This window comes from Oncorhynchus gorbuscha, linkage group LG03, assembly GCF_021184085.1.
Source record: "Oncorhynchus gorbuscha isolate QuinsamMale2020 ecotype Even-year linkage group LG03, OgorEven_v1.0, whole genome shotgun sequence".
NCBI lineage: Eukaryota > Metazoa > Chordata > Actinopteri > Salmoniformes > Salmonidae > Oncorhynchus > Oncorhynchus gorbuscha.
The window spans coordinates 64,127,051-64,145,683 of NC_060175.1; the positions used below are offsets into that span (position 1 = coordinate 64,127,051).

At 41.3% G+C, this 18,633-nt stretch overlaps 1 protein-coding gene across 3 annotated transcripts in view; it reads right to left on the reverse strand.

The window, feature by feature from the left end:
* The window catches only part of LOC124031690 (fibulin-2-like), a 49,572-nt gene that overhangs the window by 9,478 nt on the left and 21,461 nt on the right, over nucleotides 1–18,633 (reverse strand). For all 3 annotated transcript variants that reach the window (XM_046343256.1, XM_046343257.1, XM_046343255.1), the window contains exons 3-8: nucleotides 6,955–7,069; nucleotides 6,130–6,259; nucleotides 3,768–3,987; nucleotides 3,196–3,420; nucleotides 2,031–2,135; nucleotides 1,219–1,320 (exon numbers count right to left, since the gene is read on the reverse strand). In XM_046343256.1, the coding sequence (XP_046199212.1) occupies nucleotides 1,219–1,320; nucleotides 2,031–2,135; nucleotides 3,196–3,420; nucleotides 3,768–3,987; nucleotides 6,130–6,259; nucleotides 6,955–7,069 (897 nt within the window). The remainder of the gene's footprint in view (nucleotides 1–1,218; nucleotides 1,321–2,030; nucleotides 2,136–3,195; nucleotides 3,421–3,767; nucleotides 3,988–6,129; nucleotides 6,260–6,954; nucleotides 7,070–18,633) is intronic.

An 18,633-nucleotide genomic window follows, 5' to 3' on the forward strand; every position in this document is an offset into this window, starting at 1 on the left:
AAGAGAGAGTAAGACAATAGTTGAATAGTTTTGAACAAATACATCTCTTCCAAAATGAAGGAGAAGTGAGAGAGAGAGAAACTGTCATTGTTTTTCAGTTTCACTTAACTTGAAAATGCAGCTCGCTAGTTTAGCCTGCTCAAACAGAGGGATGCTATGTTAGCTACCTGACTATGACTATCCAACACAACACTGGAACTCTTCCAAGTCAAGGTAAGCTTTGGTTTTACTAATTTATTGCCACCGGGGTATGTGCTAAACTGCTTACTGACTGTACACTAATGTTAATGCATGATTTCTGCAGGTATACTAAGGCATTAGTTATATTAGCTATGTTGACTATGATGTTACTTTAGCTAATATGGTGACAACGATGTGGGCTGTGTGTAGCGATTATGATATGGTTTGGCTTGGAAAGGTTTTTTTGCCTGGTCACATACAGCTGATGTATTGTACATTGAAGTCCTCAAGAGAAGGGAAAGGGTGAGATGAGTAGAGCGCATAGATGCGAGAAGGAATATAACGTGGCTACTATGAAAGTGAACTGTGTTTACTGGTGATCAGGTGTGTATCCATTCCGCCGATACTGTTGAAAAACATTTCTTAAACGGAACGAAACGGGGATAAACAAATTTGTCCAATAGAAATCTCATTTGCAACTGTTGGACTAATGATTACACCTAAGATCTGCAAGATGCAGGCAAGAGTGTGCAAGGCGGTATTGAATGTGTCACTGTCTGTCACCTCAAATGCTTCTCTCGACCTGTGTGCATCAACATTGTAAACTTTCATTCATAGGCTATGTTGTAGCAACCTCATGGTGGGTATAGGGAAAATTTGACCTATCGCTGTTACATTGAACTGGGTGAATGGAAAATGAATGACAGTCATCCAATATGCTGTAATAGAAATAAGGCCATGCTCGTGAAAAGAAAAATCGTCCTCCCTCATCTTAAATGTCACCGACCGCCACTGAACCATACAATCCCATATTGTGTGTTGATTTGATTTGGTCAGGGAGATCTCAACCGGTAGACGTGTGTGACGTGTAGTAGTGAAGGAACAGTGTGAGATCACATAGATAGAAACTAATTTAATCCCATAGTGGAGCCTGCTTCTGAATATGAAGTTCTGTTTGTCTGCAGCTGAGCATCTCCTCTAGTGTCATGATGAGAAAAGGGGATTAGTGCTCTGTGTGTGTGCGTGCGAGTCCCTTACCTTCACAGGATTGCCCGTCAGCCATCAGAGAGAACCCTGGGAAGCAGGAGCAGTGAGGCCTTCCGGCCACCGAGGAGCACTGTTGCATACAGTGGCTATTTCCTGCTCAGAGGGGCACAACATCACACCAAAACACACTCCAATCAGGGTGACATAAGTCAGTGGGCAGGTCCCTGGCCTTGCATGTGTGTGTTAGATAACCTCTGTGTGATTTACTGCATCCCTGTTCACTCATTTCCTGTTTCCACTTTGACCCCTGACCTGTTTGTATTGTATTTCCTCCTGCGGCCGCTGGGACCGGACCCCACCCTGGAGTTATGGAGGCAAACACACACCCTGAGGAGACCCACACTAGATATCATATGCTGGACTACACAGGGATGGCTGGAGACTTCTCAATACACACAGGAGCTTCATGGCCTTTGATGCAATCGGAATACTTTTATGTGACATTTAAACCACAGGAGGTTGGTGGCACCTTAATTGGGAAGGGCTCATGGTAATAGCTGGAATGGAACTAATGGAATGGTATTACAATGGTATCGAGGAACAAACTGTCATGTGAAGGAATGTGACATGAATCACACTAGAAGGGTGTATAACTGAAAACCTGGGACTTGGGGTCTCTTAAGGGACCGGATGGCTGTCTAATGATTTACATTTCTGTTTCCTACCTAATAGGCTGTTCCCTAATGGGACTACTTTCACACACGGATTCCAGACCTGCGTTTGGTTTCTCCTATCAAGACTAATAACTGATTTTAAGATATGAATACAGAGTAGACATTGGCCTACTGTGAGGTTGTACTCACCCTCACAGGGGTTGACAGGGGTTGTAGTGGTAGGGGGTGCAGTGGAGGTAGACCCAACCTCTGGCCTGTCATCCTCTCTCAGTCTGTTCTCTTCATCCACCGTCTCTGTGAAAACAGGAATAAACTCATCACGGAAAAGACTAATTCAACAGCATAACCAACAAACCCGCCAAGTCATCCAATCTTTGTGGATAAGGAGAAATCTGTGAAATGCCTTCAATTCGTCCACAGATATGAGGCTAGACAGCCACGGAGCACAGATAAAAGTTCCCTCAGCGAGAGAGAGAGAGAGAGAGAGTTGGGGTACAATAGGAAAAGGCATGGCCTGCGTTTTTATTAGTAGGAAAGTAGGTTTTTTCTGTAAAGTAGGTCTCACACATCAGATTCCTGTTGAGACAGGCTTGTGCTGGTGAAAGCCCCATTAAAGGTCTAATACACTTACAGTAGGTTGGAAATACCTGGAAATGCTTTCTTTACTCATCTAAATGTATGTAGGCTTCTGTTGTAATAACTGTGACAAGAGGCTTTATCGAAACAGTATGAGACGTTAATAATATACAGGTACAACATCTATCTATTCCAGTAAAAAAAGCTTCATCTCCAAGATCAGTCTCTACAATCTAAACATGTTCAGTTGATGGTGAGCATTAGCCTACTGGCCATTAGGAAGCACCTCTACGAGATCAGGAAGTGATTCGGAATGTTGCTATATCGATAACAATGACCATTCAATCAGACCGTAGACAGGAACTCTTTCCAGTTTAGAGCAGGAAAATCATATACTGTCAAAGTGTGGATAAATATAGACAGATAGATAGAGACTAGCAGGTATCTGAAAACACGGAATGCCGCAAATCATACTGTTTGCTTTGGCACAATGTACTACCTGGCACAAAGGTACAACACTCCGGAATCAATCCTCTTTCAGTGGTTTTATGGACTTACATTTACATAACTGTTCTATACTTTAGGGTTGCCAATCTGTTTCCACTTTATCCAACTTGCCATCCTCTTGCCAATTAAGGCAACTGTGTGCCATTATTCAATGGTGAAACAGCCAGACACCCAGGCTATTTTGAAGTGATCTTGCACATACAGTATTGTGGAGTACTGTAAGGAGCATGGTCTGACATACTCTAATAACCTACGAGAAGTTTTCCATTACCTGGTACACAGCTGGCCGCGTCCTGCTGCAGCACATAGCCAGGGTAGCAGGCACACCTGAAGGACCCGGAGGTGTTGATACACCTGTGGTGGCACAGTGTGCTCTGGTACACCTGACACTCATCTACATCCTCCATCTCTGGAGGGCCCTCCACCATGTTCTCCCTCTCTTGCTCCTCCTCTTCCCCGATGGAGAAGGCCTCTTTAGGGAACGGGGTGTCTGACACTACAGGACAAGGAGAGAGGACTGTCACTAATAGCCTTACCTCTGTGTTGTACAGTATAATAGAGTCAAGTAGAGCAGATAAACCAAGGAAGTTGGATACAAGAGAATGCAGAACAGGAACTCTATCCCTTATAAAAGAGTGTACAGTATAGTAATAACCTGCCCTCACTCAGGCAGGGTAGTGTGGTGCACAAAGTGGGAAGAGTTCACTACAAAGTCTCTCTTTAGTAAGGAGAGGTAAAGATTCTCTCGTTTATGCCTTTCTCTGGCAGTACACTGGTGTGCTACACTACCCCTTGACAGTGCAGTGGTGTGTGTGTAGTGTGTGCGTGTCTGCACGACTCTACCTCTTTTTGGCACTGCAGTGGGGTCCAGTGCGGGCCTTTCTTTGAGGTTGTCCCAGCCATCTCCCTCTCCTCCCTTTCCCTCTTCCCCTGCCTCCCCCTTCTCTCCCTCACAGCAGGTGAGGAAGACGTGGCTGCAGGGGTAACCAAGGTACTGGTGAGCCTCACAGCGGTAGCTCTCGCTACGGAACCTCAGCCCCAGAGAGCAGCAGCTACAACACTCCTATAGGGTGGACAGATTCAACATCGACAGATTCAACATCTACATGTACCATATCCATTGTGCCTTATTGGAAGAAGGCTGTACGGTCAAACAATATACTGTATGCTATGTTTAAGGGTTTTATATAAAACGCGGAGCTCAAAGTTCCCCTTTCACATCTATCCCCACCTCTCTCAATTATTTCAACCCTCTATCTTCCGTCTCAGCAGGATATCGTTCAAGCTACAAGGGGGAGAGTGAAACATAAAACTGAAATAGTGACCATTGAGATATAGTGTGGCTGTGCAGAAGTGTTATACGACTTGGACCGTCTCCTAAAGTTGATTCAGCCGCACCAGTACAGAGCTTGCTCAGGAATGGCAGCAGGTAGGTGTGAGTGCATCTGCATGCACAGTGAGGCGAATACTTTTGGAGGAAGGCCTGGTGTCAAGAAGGGCAGCAAAGAAGCCACTTCTCTCCAGGAATAACATCAGTGACAGACTCATATTCTGCCAAAGGTCTGGACTGCTGAGGACTGGGGTAAAGCCATTTTCTCTGATGAATCCCCTTTCCGATTGTTTGGGGTATCCGGAAAAAAGCTTTTCCGCAGAAGACAAGGTGAGGCGCTACCATCAGTCCTGTGTCATGCCAACAGTAAAGCATCCTGAGACCATTCATGTGTGGGGTTGCTTCTCAGCCAAGGGAGTGGGCTCACTCACAACTTTGCCTAAGAACACAGCGATGAATAAAGAATGGTACCAACACATCCTCTGAGAGCAACTTCTCCCAACCATCCAGGAACAGTTTGGTGACAAACAATGCCTTTCCAGCATGATGGAGCACCTTGCCATGGGGCAAAAGTGATAACTAAGTGGCTTGGGGAACAAAACATCGATATTTTGGGTCCATGGCCAAGAAACTCCCCAGACCTTAATTCCATTGAGAACTTGTGGTCAATCCTCATGAGGCGGGTGGACAAACAAAAACCCACAAATTCTGACAAACTCCAAGCATTGATTATGCAAGAATGGGCTGCCATCAGTCAGGATGTGGCCCAGAAGTTAATTGACAGCATGCCAGGGCGGATTGCAGAGGTCTTGAAAACGAACGGTCAACACTACAAATATTGATTCTTTGCATCAACTTCATGTAATTCTCAATAAAAGCCCTTGACACTTATGAAATGCTTGTAATTATGCTTCAGTATTCCATAGTAACATCTGACAAAAATATCTAAAGACACTGAAGCAGCACACTTTGTGGAAATTAATATTTGTGTCATTCTCAACCTTTGTCCACGACTGTATATATAATGGCCACCCACTGTTCCGGGCGCTTTGAGTACTTCCTGGAACACAGGTATGATGGCAGATAAATGGTTCTGTATGGGCTAATACACTTCAAGTCCACACTACATAACAATGCCTGGACTCTCACTGATGGCCATAACAGACCATTAGCTACATAGCTAAATTTTCCCAGAAATATTAAATACTGTTGCTGTTTTCAAAATACCAGCGAGTCCAAGTTATTGATCTAGAGAGGATGCTGAAAACGGCATGAGACATCTCCTGCAGTACTGCAACCGCGTTTCATGACTGTAAACCATAAAGTTGTGGGAACCTTGACCACAAACATGGTCCTCCCTCTGTCATTTGTCTTAATTGAATAAGAGGTAATTGAATCACAGAGCGATTCTAAACGGTCCTCCTGATTGGTGTGGTCTTCAATGGCAATAACTAGGGCCAGTCGAAATCTGCAGGGAGGTTTTCTTTAAACTACTTTTAAAGTTGTCTCTGTACTGTACATTTTAATCGATGAAACTGTGGCTATTAATGTCTTGTAGAGATAGTTGGTTTGATTTAAATTCATTCCAGGTAGGCTATGTTTGACCTTAAATCATTCTGGGGACTGACCCTGCAAATTCGGTCAGCTCTCTTAACAGTTCAGGAAACAGGGTCAGATAAGAATATATGGACATTTAACAAACGATTTCATCCAAATCCAAGCACATATATTCAGTGTTAAAACAGAAGTAGGAGTTGGTTGTGGCAAGAACAACAGAACTTTACTCACTATATGTAATGTGGCCCATGTGGGAATCAAACCCACAACTCTGGTGTAGCACCAACCAACCAACAGAACCATGGGAAGCACCTTTACCTTGTAGGAGTCAGCTCCACACTGGTCATTGTTTTCCACCTCACACACAGTTCCTTTTCTGGCTGCATTCATACCAGAGAAGCAGTGACTCTCCTTCAGAGAGCCCAGACAGCACTGTCTCTGAGCCGTCCTGGCAGAGAAAGAAAGAAACACAGGAGGGATGTTAGAATGTGAGGCAGTGTTTTGACTGTACCTATGCCTAACTGGTCTTAGACTAGTAGTAGGTTGGCTATCTTTTCCTAGCTCTAGCCAAAACCAACATCGTCTGGAATTGTTATAGAACCAAATTGGAAGTCTATTAAGGCAAACATTAACAGTATTATGCTGTGCAATATAATATCATTTTCAAAAGATTATGAGAGGGCCTGTAAAATGTTTGGTTTTGTTATTGTCACTTGTAATCCAATTGTAGATAGAAAGTCATATCATTCCCTTCATATACAAAACATCAATGACAACTTTCATTGAATCATGCTATACAATAATGACACGGGGCCCAGAAAGCGAAATCACATACTGTAAGAATACATTTCTAAGATGATCATGTTTTAAGTAGGCTAAAAAAAGTACACAAATTAGAATGAACTAAACTAATGCATAGTGGCCTTGCCATCCACGACAAGTTGGCTGAAGCAGAAGCAGACAGGCCATCCCTCATTGGCATGGTGAAAGCAGTAAAGCTGACATTTCTAAGACATTCTGTAGCTAAGTAGGACCCTGAGCATGACCAGGAAAAACTCCGGTTTTGAGTTGAGGAATTAAAGATTTACTACACAAAAATCGGGCATCCTAGTACTTGTGTCCAGTGTGTCTCCATGGGCTTACCGACAGATGGAGTGTCTGTCCTCTCTGGGGAGCTCCATGTTTCTGCAGTGGCCGTTGGCTGAGGCCCACTTCTCCCCAGTCTCACAACAGATCTCCACCAACTCCTTGGAAGAAACTACAGAAACAGACAGACAGACATGGTTGTAGTCAGTCAAGTAATAGAAGATAATGAAGAGATCGCCATTGGACAGCGCAATCTCAGACTGTATCATTCACGCTATAGATCTCACTCAGTCCTTCATGGAAGGCAGCTTTTAATGTGTACGATTGTAGTCTATGCAATATCAAAATAGATCCTATAAAGTTTATTGAGAATGAGTCTGCATCCCAGCTTGACTTTTACTGTTCCACAATGTATTTTAAAAGTTGTTGACCTTGTCTGAATGTGTTTTTGGTGAATAGATTGAATACACATTCAACAGAATGAGGAACAAATTGTTATTCTTTTCCACCTCTGTGTGTTTCCCTGGCAGGGAGCACTGTGAAACCTTAAACTCTATAAAGTACACTTCAGAGGCAATACATCCTACATTTTAGCTTGAAGGCTAATCAGTGCTCAGGCAACACGTTATCACCCCCATACATCACTAGGAACAGACAGAGGAAAAAACATAGCATCTAATTTAGAGTTCAAATATGCTTGGCCTCCTCAGTGGTCATGACTATGATGACTCCAGATCATCGATTCCAACTTTCATTGGTGCCTCCTGTGCTGTAATTGTAGTTCATTTGGACAGACTGAACCGAACCCTCCAGGATAAAGATATGTTTCCAAGTGTAGCCATGCCTGCTGAAAAGGTAAGCCCGTAGCCTACAATACTGTATCTCTCTGGTTGGTATAATTAGGTGAATCTACGATGTGCCACTTTCAGGACATTTCTCCCACACAAACTCATTGTTTGCTACAAATTGTGTTGCTAACGTAACATGTTTTCTAACCAAGGTGTCCCGCTGGGCACACTGTCATTTCAACGTGGGTAATCTTTGAGACGTTGATCAATGCGATTTCAACCTTTATTCACCCACTCAAAAAGACAGCCTGAAGTTTGGGAATTCAACAATGTGGCATCACTGTGCTTTCAATCATCTGAAAGCACAACCACGTTTCAATGGATTAACAATGTCTGATTGTTGGCTTAGTTGTCATCTAAATGTGCTTTCAGTACACATTAAACCATTTAAAAGCACAACAAAGAGCGAATGGGAATACAATGTTAGATATTTTGAATTTATATAAGAACTGGTTCTGCCCCTGAACAAAGCAGTTAACCCACTGTTCCTAGGCCGTCATTGTAAATAAGAATTTGTTCTTAACCGACTTGCCTAGTTAAATAAAGGTTAAATTAAAAAAACGTTATGTGCTTCATCCAATATCATAACCAAGTGACCTCGATTGCAGTCGAGATTACATTACAAGTACATAGTGCAAGTGATCAATGTTTGAGCTTCTGCACAGATATTTATATTGTGCAGAACCCACAGACCGGCGACCTTTGCATGCTATCTTGAACATACACACTTTCCATCATTACATAATACTACTTTTACAGTTACAGTAAGCTCAAAATGTGGCCGTGGATCTGTTACTAATTTTAATGTTGAATAAAAACTGTTACGGTACATTAGTTTGTAAGATAGCCTTACCTTTAGGCTATTACCTGTATTACAAAAGTCCTATCGAATTGACAATGCAACCAGATATTCAAACTTAAAGGAGATGTATCCAATGCTTGGATCGTTTCTTCATCCTATTCTTTAACTTTTGGTTTAGTTGGAGCCGTGAATCCAACATATCATTTGTCAACTTGTCGACAAGTTCATAGGTTATTTTATTGACTGCATTGCAAAAGGGATATTGAATTGTGTTTAGTTGTCAACGCAACCAAATATCAACATTTGAAGGAGATGTATCTTCTCCTTGGATAGTTCCATCAGTGCCACTGATTTATTCTGACTTTAATTCCAGTTTGTCTACAAATGAATAACTGATATGTTGGATTCACATCTCCATCTCAACCAAACATCTAAGTTAAAGAGTAGACCTAAATCAACTCAAACTTTATTTAAAGTTCATTTAATGTTTGATTGATTCCTATTCTTTAACATGTACTTTTGGTTGAGATAGAGATCTCAATTTTATACTTTGTATTTCTTTACCCTACCACCCCTGTCCTAATTGAAGTAAACTAATGGACAACATCACCTAGGCTTCTACTTCCATCTTATACATACTATATACATTTTATGGACACAGTATATTCTACAATAGTTATCTTTTGTTTGTTTTTGGTCCCATCCTGCAGCTATCCTCATCTATTCTATTTGCCATATATTTTTTCACTGTGCTGTGATGTTTCACAGCAGTTCTGATCCTTTCTATTCTCATAGTTTCTACATATTGTATATTACAGATACACATTTTTGCTAAGAGTATTATTGATCGATTGACTATGACTTTTTAAAATCACCCAGCCGTGCTATTTGCAGAGTTAGCTCCAGGTAAATGTTGCAATTCTTCAAGACATTCCTGAACCTGTGACCAAAAACAAAGTACCTAATGGACAGTACCAAAACAAATGATCTAATGATTCTGTCTTTTCGCAGCAAAATCTTCAGAGCTGGGATATTCCACATATATTTAATGTTATTTTAGTTGAAAGAATTATGCATCGTATTTTAATGAAAAGTTTATAAACCATGTGCCATGGAATCGGTCAATCGAAAAAAATATCTTCCTAAATATTTTGCAATACTTTTTTATTTATCACAATTTTCTTTAACCAATTTTGGTCTTTAATGCAGGGCCGACAGACAAGTTCCTTACTTTCACTTTTGAGTAGAGCAGACATTTCCATATATTTTTGTTAGTTGCATGTGTGACATAACTCCATCAGTCCTATGTATGATATAATTCACAAATATTAAACAATTGCTTTTTATTAAAAATATATTGTTTTTTATCAATTAGTATATTCAAGTTTAACCATAATATTTGTTCTGTCTTTTCTGGCGGATTAAACTGAAATTGCAACCAACTTTCTATGGCTTGTTATAAAAATAGCGATATTTTGGAGATCATTTCATTTTCTGAGCCACACAAGTTACGTTGAAACAACGTTCATGCAACCAGTTTGTGCCCAGTGGGCTGTGCCTTCAGGCCCCATATTGCTATAACATATCATATGCTTAGCTGATATGTAAAATACCTATCCAGATCTGGCTTGCGTCAACAATATAGTCAAGCAGGAACACACTCATTAGGGAGTATACATTATTTTTAATAAGGGTTACACAAAGAAAATCGACCTTGCCTACTTTCAACACCATGAGCTGTCATTTCTGATTCTGCAGTGCCTGCTGTACCTGTTTCAGCAACTCAAGCTTATATTACTTGAATCTGGCTTATTGTGAGGTCAATGACTCCGATAAATACATTATGGGCAAGAAACATATAATGTATGTATATATGTTTCTTTTTTGGGGGGGGTGGTACATTTTACCCCTAATTTCGTGATATCCAATTGATAGTTGCAGTCTTGTCCCATCGCTGCAACTCCCATACTGACTCGGGAGAGGCGAAGGCCAAGAGCCATGCGTCTCCCGAAACACGACCCCGCCAAGCCGCACTGCTTCGTGACACACTGCTCGCTTAACCTGGAAGCCAGTCACACCAATGTGTTGGAGGAAACACCATACAGCTGGCGACCGAAGTCAGCGTGCATGCGCCCGGGGGTAAGGACAAGGACACCCCAACCGGCCAAACCCAACCCCATGTGCTTCGCCTCATGGGTTTCCCGGTTGCGGCCGGCTGAAACACAGTCCTGGATAGAACCCGGATCTGTATTGTAATGGTCATCGTAATCAAAACTGAAAACTAAACAAAATAACAACGAGAACAAAATAGTTCTGTCTGGTACAGATACGAAACAGAAAACAACTACCCACAAATCGTAGTGGGAACACAGTATGGTTCTCAATCAGAGACAACGATTGACCTCTGATTGGGAACCATACCAGGCCAAAAGCAGAAATACAAAACATAGAACAAAATCATAGAATGCCCACCCCAACTCACGCCCTGACCAAACTAAAATAGAGACATATAAAAGGAAGTCAGGTCAGGATGTGACAGTACCACTCGGGAGGAAACAGTTTGTTTTTAATCAAATAAACTATAGTAGTAGTAAGCTATCAAAGTTAACCGCCGGTCATCCTTCTTCGTGCTCTCCTTGTCAAAGTGAACAGAACATAGGCTTGTCGGCGCGTAATAGTTTTTTTGACTACGCCTAATCCCCCCAAAAAATATTGACTAGGCCTAATAAAAAAATGTAAAATCTGAAGAAGCCTTTGACTCTCCCGAACTACCACCGTAGGTCCACACAGCACAGCCATTGGTTAGGCAGCACACAAAACTTTTTGATCAGCAAGAGAAGAGCAGGCTGGAATGAGGGTTGGGATATCCATTGCAGTGTGTAATGCAGCCTAGTTATATTTACACCATCCCAGCAGCTGTGTGCTTCTCTGAGCATTTCATAGTCTATAGCCTATAGCCTATGGATAATTTGATTGAGACCACACTAAATAGCCCATAGACACACTAGATATTGTGCGCCTAGTGATGAATCACAGGTGAGGGGCAGCATCTGGCACACATGGATATATAGCCTAATAAGCAACTAATTCTGAAACACTTGAGAAATATTGAAATGTAATCAATTACAAATTGCATTACCCCCCTGGACTAGATGAAAACACAGAGAAATATAGAAATAAAAAATATGATATCCTCCCATTCACTGAAGATGAAAAAGCATGGCCCTCCCCCATTTTCCTCCAGGTAACCATTCTGTCAATTTCTATCCATCCCTGAGCTTTATTATTTATTTTGTTCCACTGCCAACCTTTTCTAATCTACTCACCTCCTCTGTGAATTGTCTTTGTGAGGTGCACGCACTGGTCAAATTCACCTTCGAGCCACAGGTTGCACCTCTCCTTCTTTGGTTTATCCTGTTTCATGTATGTTTTTGAATGTTTCTCATAAACTTTCATATTTATGTTTTTATTGTTTCAGCATTAAGTATTGTCCTTCATTATGTGTAGTGTGCAATATTATTGTATGTATTATGACTGCTGCCTATTGGTATTGTACAGTTGAAGTCGGAAGTTTACATACACCTTGGCCAAATACATTTAAACTCAGTTTTTCACAATTCTTGACATTTAATCCTAGTAAAAATTCCCTGTTTTAGGTCAGTTAGGATCATTACTTTTATTTTAAGAATGTGAAATGTCAGAATAATAGTAGAGCGAATGATTTATTTCATCTTTTATTTCTTTCATCACATTCCCAGTGGGTCAGAAGTTTACATACACTCAATTAGTATTTGGTAGCATTGCCTTTACATTGTTTAATTTGGGTCAAAGTTTGGGTAGCCTTCCACAAGCTTCCCACAATACGTTTGGTGAATTGTGGCCCATTCCTCCTGACAGAGCTGGTGTAACTGAGTCTGGTTTGTAGGCCTCCTTGCTCGCACACGCTTTTTCAGTTCTGCCCACAAATTTTCTATGGGATTGAGGTCAGGGCTTTGTGATGGCCACTCCAAAACCTCGACTTTGTTGTCCTTAAGTTATTTTGCCACAACTTTGGAAGTATGCTTGGGGTCACTGTCCATTTGGAAGATCCATTTGCAACTGATGTCTTGAGATGTTGCATCAATATATCCACATAATTTTCCTGCCTCATGATGCAATGTATTTTGTGAAGTGCACCAGTCTACAAAAAGTACAATATTTGTCCCCATGTACAGTTGCAAACCGTAGTCTGGCTTTTTTATGGCGGTTTTGGAGCGGTGGCTTCTTCCTTGTTGAGTGGCCTTTCAGGTTATTTCGATATAAGGTGTGTTTTACTGTGGCCATAGATACTTTTGTTCCTGTTTCCTCCATCATCTTCACAAGGTCCTTTGCTGTTGATCTGGGATGGATTTGCACTTTTCACACCAAAATATGTTAATCTCTAGGAGACAGAACGCGTCTCCTTCCTGAGTGGTATGATGGCTGCATGGTCCCATGGTGTTTAAACTTGCGTATTATTGTTTGTACAGATGTACAGTGGTACCTTCAGGCATTTGGAAATTGCTCCCAAGAATGAACCAGACTTGTGGAGGTCTACAATTATTTTTTCTGAGGTCTTGGCTGATTTCTTTTGATTTTCCCATGATGTCAAACAAAGAGGCACAGAGTTTGAAGGTAGGCCTTGAAATACATCCACAGGTACACCTCCAATTGACTCAAATGATGTCAATTAGCCTATCGGAAGCTTCTAAAGCCATGACATCATTTTCTGGAATTTTCCAAGCTGTTTATAGACAGTCAATTTAGTGTATGGAAACTTCTGACCCACTGGAATTGTAATACAGTGAATTATAAGTGAAATAATCTGTCTGTAAACAATTGTTGGAAAAATTACTTGTGTCATGCACAAAGATGTCCCAGCCGACTTGCCAAAACTATAGTTTGTTAATAAGACATTTGTGAAGTGGACCTAAGTGTATGTAAACTTCAACTGCACCTGTTCTAGGTGTTATTTTATAACAGATTAGGGCAGCTGCGTGTTCTGTTGCTGCTCCAGACCAACTAGGCTCCTCTGCTGCCAACTGCAGCCATCTTGGACCATGTCTTTCTGTTGAAATATTTTATATTATTATGGGACCAGGGTTGGGTATTAATGGATTACATTTAACTGGGATTATGTAATCAGGTTACATAAATGAAGTGACTGTAATCTGACTGGATTACTTTTAAAAAATGGTTTTACATTCTTAAAAACAACTGATTATATTTTGGAATAGGCCTACTTCCTCTAATATCAAAATGTGGGCTGCAAGTGTTTGCCTAAAAACGCACAAATATTGACTATTTTTGAACATCTTTGAAAGCTTTGCTGAGCCACACAGCTTGGAAGTCACCTTTCAATGGGAATGAAAGTTTTCCCCTTCTGTTGCAATCTGTTTGAAATCTCCAAAAAGGTCACATTTTTTGTCTCGTTGATCTCCACAAAAAACACGTGTTTTTAACCAAAAACGTCAGACCCCCACTTACTGAGAACTGAATCATACCACATTTCATCAGGATCGTTGTGTCAAAATAACATTTTCCATTAGTCAACACAGCTCCACCCTGTTCACTTCCTAAGAAGTAAGGGTAAGACACTCAAATCACCATTTCCTCTTTTACTGGCCACAATCTGCTTGGTGGCGGAGTGTAATAGGTCCATATTTTCACAATCAAAAAAAGGACTGTTGGGAACGCTTTCCTTGGAACTTGACAGTGAAGCTGACCTTTTAGCAGTGATGCCATTTCATCAAGAAGATGCAGCAGGAATTTGAGACAGTACTTGCCCAATGATGCAGGGGGTTGGGTGGGCAGAATTAGAGAGCAAAAGAAGGAAGAGGATGAGGAAGGACAGTTGTCTCAGATGAGATCAGGGCCACATTGGTTGACCATGTGCTCAACCATGGATTGGCATGCTGATGGAGGATGCCTTGCTGGTTAAGGGCTGCTCACACGGTGATATTCCCTCCACGCTGTCCAGGGACATTTACGGTGGCCAATAATGTTCCATCCCCGTCCCCAGTAACAAAAACATTTGACATTTATTTCCAAAATGCAGTATTTTTTAACACTTGTGTTTTGTATGTAACACTTTCCATACCCAAAGGGAGAAAACCAGGAAAAACATTCAGTAAGATAAAGGGTTTTCTGTACAAAAAATAAAAATGAAAGGGGCTCATTCTTTCAAAACTCTAAACACAGAAAGACATAAACACATGCAAAATGTAAGAAAAAAGACATTAGGCTGCATCCTGCCTCCTATTTCGGTCTGGCCACAGCACAACTCATCTACATCACAAGCGATGTTCTCCCTGGCTAAACAGCGGGGAAGAATCTTCTGGAGTGACGGATCCAGCCGCCAAAAGCCCCCACATCAACTGCACCACATGCATCCTCCATTGTCCGGAGAAGAGGCATGCGTGCGAGGGGAGGTCGCGAGGGGAGGTCGGTCACACACCTTCCATCGCATGCAGAAAACAACTCTTCAATTGTGGGTGGTTGATAAACCAGATGTGGACCATTGCAGCCTGGTGGAAACTCACGTTGTCCCCAGATGACAACATACCTGGGCTGCTCTGGTCCACCCCTCTGCTCGGTTGGAATGAGGATGCCATGTTGTGTGTCCAGGAATGTGAAGAGAAGGGCGGTGTTGTAGGGACCAAGGTTGACATGGTGATGGAGGACGCCTTACAGGTTAACGGCTGCTCACACGGTGATATTCCCTCCACGCTGTCCAGGGACATTCACGGTGGCCAATAATGTTCCGTCCCCTTCCCCTTCCCCTTCCTTTGGCTAGATTGAAGCCAGCCTCATAAATGTAAATATAAACGTGCTGAATTGCAGCAGTATCCAGCTCCAAGACTCTCTGAAACAGACAGCAAGACTACGTGACATAAACCTAGAGCAGTCAATATGGTGAGGCACTTTACACTGGATTACAGTACTGTACATACAGTGCTGATATGATAGTAAATTCACAGTGTAGTACTTGCACATATTCATAGCGCTGTTCTTTAACCCACTATGAGCTTCGCTCAAATGGCACCCTGTAGACCTGTTTCATCCGGATTCGGTTGCGCTGCAATACACGGTCCAATGTAGACAAGCCCACCTGGTGACTGTTATTGAATATTGTGTTGTCTGCGTTTTTTTTGGTTCTGGATTTCTCGTAGTCTAATGGTGTTGTTTGCCACCACCATGTTCACAATAGTGGTCTCCTGTTCTGGTGTGAAACAGCCGGTGTCTTCCACCATGGCCCGGCATGCATGCACACGCATTTGTGTGTGTTTATTTATTTAAATTTGAGTAGGTGTACATTACTGTAAGAATCTTTTACAACCGGCTACAGTGTCAACACTGAAAAGGCAAAAGGCATAAACCTATTGATGGGATATTCATAGTGTGTTTTGTGTTGAGCACATCAGTGTGTTGTTGGTTAGTAGACAGATCTATTCATATGACGCGTGTCATTTTGATGCAAAATAAAATCACATTTTGGAAAGGGATAAAACAGTTTTGAATGCAGTGTTTGCTTTTGCTAGAGATTTGTAGTGTTTTGCATTTGATGTTTTTGTGTTTCGAGTTTTGGGATAATGGCCCAAAGATTCAGCAAACGTGTGTAAACAGTTGTGGGAAACTGTTAAGACTGTCACAACATCATTGAAGGCAATTGGCATGAAGTGGTTTACCCTTGTGAAACACAAAATTGGGTCATTGTTCCAAAACTGTTTTATGTTTGTGGGCCTTACAGCTGCCCTGTTTCTAAACCAGCAGACTGGAAAAAAACACATTTCTACATCTTTTAAACTCATTTGTGTATTATTATGTAGGCTGATTCAAATTTAGCATTTGATTTAACAGAATGAGCAGCTGGAGGAGGGAGGGGAAAAGGTGCCAAGTGGAGATTTTTGATCCATTTCCACATGATTAAACTCCACACAGACGTGAAAACTTCACAAGTCTACACAATCAACTAAAACACGAGTCTAATTAAAGAAACAGGCAGAAAGGAGAAATAATGATAAGTTTACATAGTATAACACGTAAGCGAGAAAAAAAACATTTACCAACAAAACTATTCATCTGTTGAGGGAGCTTACATTAACTTGTCATTAATTCTCTCTTTTTATTCACCATACCTTTCCTTAGTGATGTACTTTCCTTTGTTTTAGTCCTAATGGTCCTCTCTCCTTGACATGCCTTTTCATGTGAGCACTAAGCCGTTCATTTCCAGTGGAGAATGCGCTGCACAGCAGTGCATAATTTATAGGTTTAGAAATGAAAAGATGTGAAAACTGTAGAGGATGCAAAAGCATCTTTGATTCATACATATCTGTCCCCAGTCACACCATATGACAAGCTTCTTTGAACCTGCATGAATGTTATTATTAGAAGACAGAGTACCTCATCAGTCATCCATTTCATTTGCATCCTATTCATTTTCTCTCCAGGTGGGATCACTTGCAGTCATCATGAAACACAGTACAGAATTGTCCCATGTGCTCATCTATAAGGTAAGATATTAACAGCAGTTTGACTTGAATTCAGTTAAACCTGCCAAAACAATGTTTGTGCACTGTCTTTATTTACAAACACATACTTCTTATTCGGAAACATGGAAGCATCTACCAGTGTGGAGAGTATACCTGGTAATAATAGCGAGTCTTTACAGAACCCAAGACCATTCTACATTTTTATTTGACCATGGGAAAAAGAGCTACTGTGAAAATACCACAGTGCGTGTTTGATTGAATTGAGCCCTTTGAGTAACTTCAAAAAGGCTCTGAAACAGGACTGTGCAGATAAAGGTCAAACATTAATACTGAAACAGCCACTTTACAGTTATGGTTTTGAAACAAATACCTGGAGTAACTGAAAATATGTCTAAGCTCAGCCTGTGAATATCCCGCATCCCTCTGACAAGCCTTCTAATCAAGGAACTAAAGCAAATGTGTTCCATTTAGGTGTGTAATCACCCCCATGGCGGATTCATCATGTTAGGAGGAGAGTTGTGGAGGTGGGCTTGGTAGGTGGTTCGAGGTACATCTCTCTTTTCTTGACCTGTCATTACATCTGTCTGTTAGCCTTTACAGTTTTTTTTACAATCGCTTATACACTGAAAGTGGTACTTGAGGCACACTCAGTGAAACCATTAACTCATGTACCTAATCTTCAGACCAAGTCTGCAAAACTGCAAGGACATTATCTGCTTTACACTCAGTTTGCAAATTATTAAAACACACTTTTTGCAAAACACTAAACACAGATCTTTACATTAGACACATCACTCAAAAGTAACGTGTTTTGTGTTTCGTTTGGAAAACGCTGCCATTCAAAATGCCACACCTTTACCGATTACCTACACCCAGTGCTCACGTGTGAAAACACTTATAGCTCATTTAATCACTGAGATATCAGATCTTGAGCACTGTAAATAAGCTTCAGGTTGGCTTTCTTGGTTTCTTTGATTCTCTTTCAAAAACAAGGACATTTCTAAGTGACCCCAAACTTTTGAACGGTAGTGTAGTTGTACGAGTGAATGCTATGACAAACTGTCGTGGACTCCACTGCACACTGAACATGTAAAAGACACAAGATAGTAGTTTTCTACCTTTGTCACATCATTTGATGATTTGTGTATCGAGGTTATATGCTGCAAAAACACAATTTTGAGAAGAGTTTAAATAGTTTTGAACAAAGTGTTTGGTTTTTCAAGAGATGTGTGACGTCTTGCATGTTGTGCGTGTGTTTTGGGGTTTTGTGTGCAGAGTCTAGAGAAAAGGAGCCATAGTTTCAGAAATCATTTGTAAGCAATTGTCAAAAACTACGTTACGGTGACCACACACGGCACTATCACCCCCACATCCGACATCATCCTCTGAGAGGAGCAAAAAAACAAGGGGAGAGCAGCTCCCATCCTCGTGCCATAAATTGGTGGCTGTCGCTGCCATACAGTTCACCTTGGTGTTAATGAAAACTAATGGATCATTCCATCTTTCCCTTTGCAGGAATGCCACTGATTTACAGTACAGGTGGGGTGTCCACAGTCACACAAAACGAATGAATGGA